At 40.6% G+C, this 13,056-nt stretch overlaps 1 protein-coding gene across 1 annotated transcript in view; it reads left to right on the top strand.

Annotated features, from left to right (window-relative positions):
- ARID1B (AT-rich interaction domain 1B) overlaps positions 1 to 13,056 on the top strand; it is a 464,069-nt gene that overhangs the window by 115,052 nt on the left and 335,961 nt on the right. The window contains 1 exon segment of the mRNA XM_048488244.1: positions 2,592 to 2,738. Coding sequence (XP_048344201.1) covers positions 2,592 to 2,738 — 147 coding nt within the window.

Genomic DNA, 13,056 nt, shown 5'->3' with positions numbered 1-13,056 from the left:
TGAAAAGAATGGGGTGGGCCATCTGCACATGGCCCACCCACCCTAACAGAGGAAGGGGAAGGTGAGGGAGGGTCCAGGGGTTTGCTGGACCAAACGCTCTGAAATTTGAACACAACGTAGCTCATGCCTCCCAGCGTGTTTCACGCTAGATTCTTTGCCTGCAAGGGAAGGGCGTGAAAGGGACAGGACCAGCCACCTGCACATGGCCCACCCACCCTAGCAGAGGAAGGGGAACATTAGGGAGGGACTGGCCAGGTTGCCATGCAAGGGAACGGGAGAGAGGGAGGGGAGTGAGGGGCCCCTTGCCCCTCCCCTCCCTTGCAATCATTGTCCAATGACACATGTTTGAACCATTCGCTTCTCCTTTTCTTTCTTTTCCACTTCACCTGACTGAGCCACAGCAACGCGTGGCCGGGCCCACTAGTTTAATATAAATTTACCTATATCATGCTATCTCCCTCTCACTGGTAACAGAATTAAAGAAGTAGAAAGCAAGCTAAACTTCCTGAAAAGCCAAACAATTCTTATTGTAGAGTGATAATATACCCAAATTGTCCCTGCCCATTTAATTAAATTCATATGAAAGGAAGAATTGAACTTTTTCTAAAATAATTGAGTGCCTATTTTTTTCCTTTTGATTTTTTTTTTTTGCTTCCAGACTGTTTCACATTCTCTTATTTGCATTGTTTTTGTCACATTTGTCACATTAGAGGAAAAACCCTAGGGGGCTGGAGGTGTTTAGGAGCTAGCAGTACATACGTACTTTGCCATGTGGTGTTTTGTTCGTGTAGGAATAAGCTTTTTTTTTTAGTGCTCACTGCATCTGCTTGTCATAATGGGAATTTAGGAAGATCCTTCAGATTAGCCAAAGAACTGAGCCTGGCTATTTCTGAAGGAACTGGACAGGTGTATTTACATATTATACAGATTAGGCTTAGAGATCCTAGCAGCAGCCGCCTCTGCAGGCATTTAACAGAATCACCACAACTTCTTCTTCCCAGATACCACAAGGAGGCAGAAAGCTTCTGTTCCAGCCAGTAACTTAACTGTAACTCTCCAACATTCCTTCCAACACATTTTCTAGTCAACAGGATCAAATAAAATGTTGTAGTCTCTTTGAACCCCTCATGGATTTGCATAAGGTTGACTATTTTTCTTAAAGGTGATGCTCATATACTTCCAGAGAAGAAACAGCTTTGCTTCCTCCTGACTGTGCTAGTAATATAGTACAGAGTAAGATCTGATTCACAAGTTCTTTATAGGTACCACATCCGTCTTTCCATTCCACCAAATGTGTAACTACCCCAGATTTCTGGATTACTCTGAATGGAATCGAGTTGCACCCATTATGACTTTGTGCTGGTACTTCTCTTGGGGAGACTGCCTGTTCCAGGTTGGGTGCTATGGAGCTGCAGAGGGCCTGCCTGCCATTCTGTTTGCTCTTCCCACTTACACCAGTGGAGTGGCCAAATGCATAGGTGTAGGCTGTGCCACTTAAGAACGTTCTCTCTCCCTTCCCCCGCCCCCGGTTGGGCTGTAAATGAACCAGTATAGTAATGTTACGCAGTACTACACAGTCCTATGTCCTTGACTATAAGAATAGCTTTACTTGCTCTTGTCTACACCTGTACATTTTTACACAGGAAATTGAAGAGAGTTTTCCTCCAGGTTTGCTGGACTCTAAGCTCCAACATGTGGTTTTCAGTGTGTGCAAAATCAGGGATCGTCACAGAAGCTATGAGGGCAGCATGGACAAGCTAAAATGAATATAATAGAAGTTTTGTGATAACTAATAAAACAACAACAACCAAAGAGCAGTCTGAAAATGAGTTTGCCCAGGCTAAAAACTTTCATTACTATAATACAGAATCACAAAGTAAAGCAAAACGAGCATATCAAGTGTCTGCTTTGATGTAAGACATTCTGAGAACCAGGGCAGTTGGTAATATTCACGAGTTTGAAAGATTTGAGACCCTTCCCCATGAATGCTAACAGAATATTCATTCACTGTTAATATTTAGATTTGTCATATTTTGCTAGATTCTAGAGTGGTGTTACCCAAGTGCAAATGACTGTCTGACCAGGAAATGGGAGATTGCTGTTTTGTTGGTGCTTCAAGGCAATCTTCCATTTCCTGATGGAACAGATGGACGCAGCATCTCTGGTCAGTAGTGCCAACTTGTGATGAAAGTGGCTTTGAAATACAGAGTATGTGGGTGCCATCAAACATTTCATGAGCTAATATTGATTGATTTGTTTGGAAATTCCTAAGGTGCAATTCAGAAAGCTGTGTATTAAAACAGTGTAGGTTGTGTCCTTTCCTTAATGGAATATTCTAGAAATAGAATTAGGATTGTATGGGTGGACATTATTGGTTTTACGTTTAGGGTTGTTAACTCTGTGCCTCTCCCTTTTTGATTTGTTTGGAAGTTACATGGAGGTTTTGTTTTGCCATCTGGACGTTCAGGACAATGCTTTAGACCCTTTGAAATCAATGAAGACTACATCTTTGTAAATAAGAGTGAGATAATAGAAATTCCTCATTTTGTTTTTCATCTTAACCAATCTCTGTTTGGTAATTTTTTTAACAGATACCACCTCAATATGGTCAACAAGGTGTAAGCGGTTACTGCCAACCGGGCCAACAGCCATATTATAACCAGCAACCACAACCTCAGCATCTGCCTCCACAGGCCCAATATCTGTCACAGGCCCAACAGAGGTACCAGACGCAGCAGGTAAGCCCTGTGTTTCACCTTCACACACAACCATGTTGATGGTTCTTGAATACAATCTAAAACTCATTAAAGACAGAAGGGATCACTTTCTTGAGAGAGCCTACCCAAGTCCTTACCTACCTGCTTGGCCACTTATGTTACTGTGAGACACTCCAATGAGGTTGGCTTCAGGCAACCCATATGAGTGAGAGCAGGGCTGGATTTTATCTGAAGTGGTAGCAGTGGTAGTGAATAGGAACAAAACAGTGACTCGTCTTGCCCTACAATGTTACAGATACCATGACAACCACTATTACACTTGCCACAGTTTTCTCTGTCAAAACAATGTTTTGGGAGATAACTGGAGACTGTTTTGGGAGATAACAGAAGAGATTACCAGCTTGATACAGCAGGACACAACTTAATTTAAAAAAAACTTCAAAAGCTTCAAAAACATATATATATAACCATATATATATAAAATTAAAACACTTTAAACCAAAAGTGAAATATACATATAAAGCATTTTAAAAACAATTAAAATATAGGGTAGGGGGAAGGAATCACTGAGGGAACACGTGACAAAAAAAATCTTCATCCACTGGCAGATATCTGCAGAAGGGGATAGAAAGTCTCTTGAGGGAGAGAGTTCCACAGTTTTTGGTGCCATAATCAAGAAGGATCTCTTCTGGGTTCTACCTGCCTAACCTCAAAAGGTGGGAGTATCCAAAAGAGGTCCTCAGATGGCAGCAGTTGGATAGATTCATAACTGACTAGGCAACCATTCAGGTATGGTGATCCCAAGCCATTTTAAAGGATACCAGCACCTTGTATTTTGCCTGGAAACTGATTGGGAGCCACTATAGATGGGCTACAACTGGAATAATATGGTCCCTTTGACCCACTTCAATTCAATATCCTGGCTGCAGCATCTTTCAACAATATATGTGTCTGAACACTTTTTAAGAGCATTACAATAATGTAATCTAGATGCAACCAGGGCATGCACCACAGTGGCCAGATTTTTCTGCCCTGGAAAGGCCATAGTTGGCCCAAACAGTCAAGGCTGGTGAAAGCCAGTCCTTGGCCATAACTACCACCTGCTTATCTAGCAAGTAGGCTTGAGTCTTAGAGCACCCCCATCCTGTACAGGTGATACCTGAAGTTTTAGGTCAGATCTTCCGCTCACCAGTAGTTCTTCTGTTTTGTTTGGACTGAGTTGCAGTTTATTATTTTATTTATTTATTTATTTATTATTTGAATTTATAGACCGCCCAATCCCCGAGGGACTCTGGGCGGTGTACAACACTATATATGCAATTAGCCCTCATCCACTCCAAAACTGCCTCCAGACAATGGTTCGGGTGTCTACAGCCAAAAGTTTGAAATAGAACTGAGTGTAATCTGCCTATGACAGTCCATCTTAAATCTCCATAGTGGTTTCATATAAATGTTGACAATCATGAGGGATACAATGGAACCCTGTGAGATCCCACAGATCAACGACCAAGGGGTGGGTGTGATATCACAGATAGACGAAAAGGCTGAAGTTGGAGGATATAAGGAAGAGACAGCTACTTAGGCCAGAAACATGACTTTCCATTAATCATATAGGTGGTTTTCTTAACTTGAACAGCAGCAGATATCTTTTGTTGGACCCATCTGTTGCAGCACCAGATCCTGTGGTAATGGTGCAATGGCTAGAGCTACATAGACAAGAATCCTGGGAGCTGGCCTTAATGTTTTGACAGGTAGAGGCTGGAAAGTATAGGTGGCCCTCCAGAGTCTAATCAGACAGGTAAACCCAGAATTCTGTTATTACAGATAAACTGTAATCAACCAGAGCCGTAACCATTATCCTGGTGTGTGTCTTTTATTGGAGAGACTGGATAATGAGGAAACATCTGAGTGCAGGAGGGCTTTACAGACAGAGTGGGAAAGTGATGGATTGTATAGTTTGCACAGCTAAGGTCATTTAAGTTTAGGTCGTCTAGTGATTTAAAATATACATATACATATACTACTGACATTGTACAAGTACATAACCATGTGTGCATTTATGTAGCTTTCTGGGAACTGGTGAATATCGAAGGATTAAAAAGTAGTAATTCTGCATTGTGGATCAGATGTACTGAAAAAAGAATTTCACAGCGAGGTACTATATTGCAGTTATATCTGTTTATACTGTCCAGAGCAAGCATTTTAATGGATGTTAATATGAACATGACAACATTTATATGTTCCAGCCCACCCGCACCCTCATGCCAAAATGGATCTTGTTGATAAAGTGGCTTAAGTTCAGAAAAGGTATAAGGGTAGCCAACTAGGCTGGAACTTGAGGAATGCAAAGAAGAAGTATGTTGTATTAGTGATACTTGTTCCCCTTAGTTCATGGAAGTATGTTGGTAGGCTAAGTTCCAAATATAGCCCCTGGAATAACCACAGTGTAAAGGACTGTCTGAAAGAAAAAGCAATGAAAGAGCAAAACTGAAACTAATGCATTCAGTATCCTTGTGCAATCTAGCAGAACTGAGCTACTAGAGATCATGTGCCAGAAAAGGATTTGCACAATAATTTTTATGTGTGTCATTTAACTTGTGTGCCACAGAACACCATTGCTGAAAAATGTTTGATGAGGATTAAATAACATAAAAATGACCAGAATTAATGCCAGTGTGTATTGTCGAAGGCTTTCACGGCCAGAATCACTGAGGTGTTGTGTGGTTTCCAGGCTGTATGACTGTGTTCTAGGAGCATTTTCTCCTGACATTTCGCCTGCATTTGTGGCTGGCATCTTCAGAGGATCTGATGGTAGTAAATGCCAGTGTGGTTCCCATTACTTTTTCTAGGAGTGGTACAATGTTTATGTAAGACTTATATTGTTCTACCTTTCTGGTTAATGAGAAGAAATACTGTTGTTTCATGAAGTTTACTTTATCAAAGATGGCTTTAGCCGTAAACCCTCAAAGGTTCACAGTAAATCTGGTTTGTCATGGAAGTTGTGTAGGAGTTAGTCCAGATGTTGTCCAGATTCATTGTGACCAAAATATGTAGTTCACTTTCTAACAAGCCTGCAAATACCAGAGTTAACTCTAGGAATTGTTTGCTGGAGTGTTGGTGGAAGAATATCAATAGCCTCAATAGTGAAAAAACCAAAAGATAAGTTAAGACATAAAAACAGCATAACTCTCACTTCAACAAAACTAAAATGATATTTACAAAACAGTCCTCTGGTTAGAAGCTGGGTATTAAAATTGCTTTACAAAGAAGGAACCCTGTAGTTAGAAACCTAGGAAAAAAGGAATATTTTGTCCTGGTAGCTAAAGATGACAGAAATAGAATCTGAAGTCTAAATTCAGTGTTCCAGCAACTCGCATAGAGACAAAGTGAACTATTTTAATAACCAGTGCAAAGAACAATAAAAAAAAGAAAAAGAGATCTGTTCCAAAAGATCCAAGATATTAAAATTAAATCATGGATAGGCTGAAAGAGGAAGATTGATACACATTAACTGAACTAGACAAAATAAGGAAATACTCGGAAACAATACGTTCAAGGATGACAGATTTGTCAAAGAAAAATTATTATGAGGAAGAACATACAGTTTTAGAAAGTAAAGTGAAAGCTGTTCTGAGAGTAACTGGGAGAAATCTCCAAAAGTAGATAGGAAATCAATAGAGCTTTTCTAAACAACAGAAATGGAGCCTGTCAAAAACAAGAATATACAAATATGGAAAACAAAACAATGGTCCACAAACTGGAAAAGCCTCAGTGTACGTCCCAGTTCTGAAAAAGGAGATGTCAAAGACTGCAGCAACTAGCAGACCATCACATTAATTTCTCACATGAGTAAAGTAATACTCAGCCTGACTGTTACTATACATGAAACAAGAAATGCCAGATGTTCAAGCTGGATTCAGAAAAGGTACAGGTACTAGAGATCATATTGCAAATTTACTTTTGCTGCTTACTGAAGAATACAAGAGAATTCTCAGAAGAAAATTACCTTGTATTTAGTAGGTTATACCCAGTCTTTTGATTGTGTGGATTATGAAAAGCTGCCGTCGATTTTAAGGAAATGGGCGTGCCACAACATCTGATTGCTTTGATGTGGAACCTACACGCTGGAAAAGAGGCTACTGTTCGGCAGAATATGGAGAAACAGGATGGTTTCCAATTTGCAAAGGTGTCCAATAAGAATGTATTTTGTCTCCCTGTCTCTTCCGTCTGTAAACAGAATATTTCATAAGGAAAGCTGGATTAGATTTATTTATTTTTTATTTATTTTATTTATGTTTCAATTTATTATACCGCCCCATCCCCGGAGGGGATGAAGGTGGAATGAAACTTAGTGGAAAGAAGATTCACAACGAGAGATATGCGGATAACACCACATGTCTGGCAGAAAATGACTACTGGTCAAAGTTACAGCAGAAAATACCAAAGGATTACAGCTGAACATCAAGACAGAAATCACAACTACTGGGCAATTACATAACATTAAGGTTGACAATGAAGGAATTGAAATGGTTTAAGATTTTCTATTCCTTGGCTCCATCATCAACTAAAAAAAGAGACTGCAGCCAAGAAATCAGAAAGAGATTGAGACTGGGAAGGGTAGCCATGAAGGTGCTGGAAAAGATTCTTAAGTGTAAGGATGTGTTGCTGGCAACCAAGATCAAGTTAAGTCAGACCATAGTATTCCCTATTACTAAGTATGGGTGTGAAAATTGGATCATAAAGAGAGTTGAAAGAAAGAAGGTTGATTAATTTGAAATGCAGTGTTGGAGGAGAATTTTATACATACAATGGGCTGCCAAAAAGATAAATAAATGGGTTCTAGCTTAAACCAAAACTGAACTTTTGCAAGAAATTACAATGACTAAATTGAGGCTATCGTACTTAGGTCATGTTACAAGAAGATAATAGAGAAGAAGAAGAGTTTGGATTTATACACACCCCTTTCTCTCCTGAAAGGGGACTCAAAGGGACTTACAATCTCCTTTTCCTTCACCCCTCACAACAAACAGCCTGTGAGGTAGGTGTGGCTGAGAGAGCTCCAAAGAACTGTGACTAGCCAAAGGTCACCCAGCTGGCATGTGTTGGAGTGCACAAGCTAATCTAGTTCCCCAGATAAGCCTCCACAACTCAAGTGGCAGAGCGGGGATCAAACCCAGTTCTCCAGATTAGAGTGCACCTGCTCTTAACCACTACACCATGTGGGCTCTCTGGAATGACAATGCTAGGAAAATCTGAAGACAGCAGGAAAAGAGTTGTGTTGACTTAAGGAAGCCAGAGCCCTCAGATTGCAAGCCATGACCAAGAATTTTAATAGTATGTTTGGAAGTTATTAATTTACAGGGTTGCTGTAAATTGGAAGCATCTTGACATCACTTACCATAGATGACAGTTGAAGAGAGCATTCTTCTCCTTAGAAATTCCTTCATCTGGTCACTAGCTGCCTAACCTCTCCAGGCAGAGGTACAAAGTGTAGAACTTGGGAAAATTGTCTTAACTCAGGGGTCCCCAAACTTTTTAAACAGGGGGCCAGTTCACTGTCCCTCAGACTGTTGGAGGGCCGGACTAAAAAAAACTATGAACAAATTCCTATGCACAAATGATTGTAAAATGTTTGATTTCACCTTTCAGCCTTTCTGTCATGGTCTATTTTTAGAACAGTGGCCAAAGTATGTCAAGTACAGGGTGGGCTCCAAATATTTAGATATTAGTACAGGGATCTGTTAATTAACTTGATAATAAAACTATTGGAACAAGAGGTGATCAATTGATCTTGTTTTAAAGAAAACTATTGTGACTTTCCCATGTAAATGATTACTAAATACTTGTTTCTTCCTTTTAGCTTTTTCTATAGAAGCAAACATCACTAATGGGTATTTTCCAAATTTTGTAGTGCCATTAATATTGAAGAAGCTAATATTAAAAAAGACACGAGGAGGGATAAATAGCTTTGAGAGGTTCCTTTCTCATAAGAGTTATTAGTTCCCACTTCGTGGCACTGCTAGGCTAGCCATAATTATTCACAATTACTTCACAAAAGAAGTGTGTAAAATATGTCACATATAATGTTAATGTCCATTACTATTAAAGAAAAAGTATTAAAGAAATAAAATGTAACATGGAGTAAACGACTTTTCAAAGTAATTTGAAACTTGCAAGTTATTAGTAAGCAATTCTGTATTCTGAGTTGAAATCTTGTCCTAATTCGTACATATTAACTTTGTATCATCATTTCTCAGAGGAAATTATACCACCTATGTGCTGATTGCTCAGACCTCCTGGAACAAACTATATTAGAAAGTGTTTTTAAGTTTATGTGTATCCATTTTACATTTCCATTTGTGTAGAGGTCCCCAGCTGATAGCAGATTTGGATTTCAGAGTAGGTTATTGTCCTCAGTAGAGCAGTACCACTGTGGAAAGGCAGAGGAATTTTTGAGCATAAACCTACCACTCACAACTAGAACAGCTCCTGAAAGAACCAGGGTTCCAATGAAACCTGCATATTATACTGCACAAAGGATGGGTTACCAGTGTGCACCTGAGAATGACTCAGGTTAATTTTTTCCAGCTGTAACCTGTGGTCATGTACTGGTCTTACACAGCATAGTTGGACTGGTCTTGACAATTTATATTGTATAGATTTAAGAGCTACAAAGGGAAAGGTCTAAATAAAGATCTGGATTTATTGCGTAACCTCTAATTTATTTATATTGATTTTTGCTAAATTGTCAAGACCAGTTTGACTATGTTGTGTAAGACCAGTACGTTATATTGATATTATACATTATATTTCTTTAGTTTCGAGGAGATAGTGACAGATTACAGGTTACAGCTGGAAATAATTAACCCGAGTCATTCTCTTTTGAACATATATATTCACTTTGTATTGAATACTTTGTATGTTACACAAATCTGGAATAGCCTATGTGGGTACATTCATCATTCACTGGGACTACGTTATTATAAATTAATATATCATTTTTGAGGACATATTCTATTTTTCCAACCTTTTAAAATTGACTGTTTTTATAGATTTTTAAAGATTTTTTATAATTGGTCTTATACTTATTTAAAATGAAAGATGTTCATTGAAAATTAAATTATTACTAAAAAGATTACTAAAAATTTCTAAATTCCATCATAAATTTCAAAAAATTAAAAGTTCAATAAATTTACAAAACATTATATAACTTTTTTAAAATTTCCAAAATTAAATTTGTGATATTTATGTATTTTTGTAATTATTAAATATATAACTTAGATTATGAATTTTTGAATTGAATTATCTAAAAATATATTTATGAGCAGATAGTTGTCCAACAATATTGTTGTAGTGTACGAGAATAATTTATATACAACTAATGGCTGTATATATTACATATATCCCACAATTTATAACATTTATTTATTATATTTATTGATTATTATAATATAGAACTCATGTTCAGCTAAGTAAAAATTGAAAAGATTAACAGAATTAATACACTGATGAAGAGCTGCAAGTTCGAAAACGACAACTAAACGCGTGTTCCGTTTTGGTGAAGATGCTTTGGGAATCATACGTTGCAATTGATTCCAGCATTCATTCCAAGTGTGGATAATTAACGGAAGTAACCATCGGTGGATGGGAGTTGGATAAGCATATTAAACTGCACTCTCCACCCCAGAGAAGACAATTCATATTCTCATATGAAAATGTGTGACATCTTGATATATATAAAGTGTCAGTTTCCTAACCACATCATTCGGGAGTGATGACTGGGTAACATTGTATACAGTAATTGTTGCGCTTTCCCTTTAAGAGAACTGAAGTTGGTCCTTTCAGTTCTATGGAAAGACAGAGAATCTGAAGGGGAGATAGAGACTCTGTTTCATTGGGACTCTATGCTTAACGCAACTGATGTTAGGAACCATATATGTATAGAATGCTATGTATAGTATGTTTTATGTATTTAGTATATTGCAGAGTTTATTATATAGCACTTAAAGCACTGTGTTCACTTTTGTATTAGTGGTACAAGGTTTTACACACGAACACCTATTAAATAATTTGAGTGGCAGACTGCAATGCGCTGTATTTTTCATTTCCATCACCAAGCAAATGTCAGTGAAAGAAGGATGAGGTGGGTGCTGTAAAGCCACTTCCTTTCTGAGCTGAGGTTGCAGAGCTGAATCCTGTCACCCTCAACTTTCAGGAAGTGTACTCAGGGACAATGGAGCACTCATTATCATGAGCACATTCCAAGGATCAGTTCTGCATTGTGGACTACCTGCCTTAGTTTCCTGTTCCATTCAGGATGCAGGTGAGGTTTGGTTGTCCTGGAAAATGATCATGCAGAGATAAACGAGAGAATATAACTCAACCAATGACTAACAGGTTCTTCATCAATGTCTGCTATGAACGGAAGTGGACTGCTGTTGCTAATGACACCTAATTGGTTGCTGTCAGAGATTAGCAGTGGCTAACTGCTGTGCTTTACTCCAGGGTCCTATCCCTGGGTGAACTGTCAGCATTGTGACTTATGTAAGCAGTCACTGTCCAACTGTTTGGACTGCGATGTCATCAATACGCTGATGAAAGTCAGATCTAACCCTGCTCTTATTTTCCAGGGAATACCCAAACAACCTGCATGTACATTTCTTATAGCCCTATCTGAAGTGGGAGGGGTGAATCTGCACTTGGGAGTGACGTGCCACTGTGCCTCAACAGATTCATCTTCCCGGGGCATTTATCCTAGTGGAGGGGCAATCCTGTTTACATGCGGCCTCTACCATTCCACAGTGCTGGAACATGGTGCTGAACAGTGCACCAGCATCCTAGGCCCCCTGCTGCCGCCTGCATAGCTGTGGTGTGGCCGAGGAGCCAAAATTAGTTAGCTCCCTCCAGGCCTTTGCCAGCATTATGCTAGTAGGCCGCACTTAAGACTTTTAGCCACCAAAATGGCTCATAGAGGCTTCTTGACAACAGGGAGGCTTTTGGACTTTTCAAACCTTCCCATGCCGCCAGAAGGCCTCTTGGGAGGGGGAGTCCAGTTTGAGGAGCACCTAAAAACCACCTTCACTGACTCCCAGAAGGCTGGACACGGTAATCACCAGAATCCATCGCCTGGACCAGGATCGGCTATCAGTAGCTGAGCATAACCAGCTCTTGGCCCAAAACTTGGAATGGAATTATCTTGCACTTCGTAACCAAATCTGGAATTGCTCAATGAGGATTTTTTAGATGAGGTCACCAGGGTGGACCACCCCCAACCCTTGCTGCCCTGATTTATTTGTGTTTGTGGATCGATGGGTGGCTGGAGGACCATCATCATGCCAAGGAAAGGAGTTGACACCAGACCTGGAGCAAGCTCTCCCTGAGGCCCCCCAGACCACCTCAAGATCAACTGGTGACCAAATACAGCCCATACAGATTGGAGTGGTCCAATCTTGCCTCACCCTTGGAGAAAAAGCTCAGTGGCAAACGGCCAACCTGTGCTTATATTGTGGGGGTGCAGGTCACTTTGCACACTCTTGCCCCAAGAAACTCCAGGCCCTGTTAAACTCCAGACCCCAAGTGACTGCGACACTCTTAGCTTGGGGAGACTCACTGCGTCTAGAGGCTCTGACCATTTCAGCCTCTGACACATGCTAATCAAAGGTGTAGCTAGGGCAAATGGAGCCCAGGGCAAAATCCGAGTTTTCCACATGCCCTCCTGTATGGGCGGCCACCCTCCCCCACCACAACCAAACAGTCCACTAGCAGCAAAGCCCACTAGCAGCAAAGCTGGGGAGATGCAATGGCCCCTAGAAAAGGGTAGAAGAGGAAGGACCTCTCCAGCAATGGGCTTTAATGGGGCCGTAGCAGCCCCCACTCCACTCTTGCTCAAGGTGTGACACTTACCATGTGACTTGAGATAGGAAGGAAGGTGAGGATAGGTGCAGGGTGGGGAGGGGTGGGTGGGTGGGGAGGGTGGCAAGGTGAGGGCTGGAGTGGAGGAGGATGGAATAGAGTGGCTTGGGGTGTGGTGGCAGAGTGGCTTACCTTTTTCCTCGCTTGCTTGCCACTTATCGCTGAGCTGAACCTGGCTGTGCCAAGCGCCCCAAGCCGAGGAAGGCTGTCAGGGGGAAGGAGGAGAGTTGTGGAGGGCAATTTTCCACCCCCACATGACTGAACGGCGGACGCCTGGGGCATTTGTTCCCAGATGTCCCCGTGGAAGCTCTGCCTCTGCTGCTAATCTCTGTATGCTTATTGTTGCCAGAAAACCACTGGCTCCTGGGCTATGCCCTTGTGGACTCCGGGACCTCCCAATCATATATGGGTATGACCTTTGCACAAC

The sequence above is a fragment of the Sphaerodactylus townsendi genome, linkage group LG01 (assembly GCF_021028975.2).
Source record: "Sphaerodactylus townsendi isolate TG3544 linkage group LG01, MPM_Stown_v2.3, whole genome shotgun sequence".
NCBI lineage: Eukaryota > Metazoa > Chordata > Lepidosauria > Squamata > Sphaerodactylidae > Sphaerodactylus > Sphaerodactylus townsendi.
The sequence above is the reverse complement of the archived record's forward strand: the minus strand, read 5'-3'. Positions and strand labels throughout refer to the sequence as shown.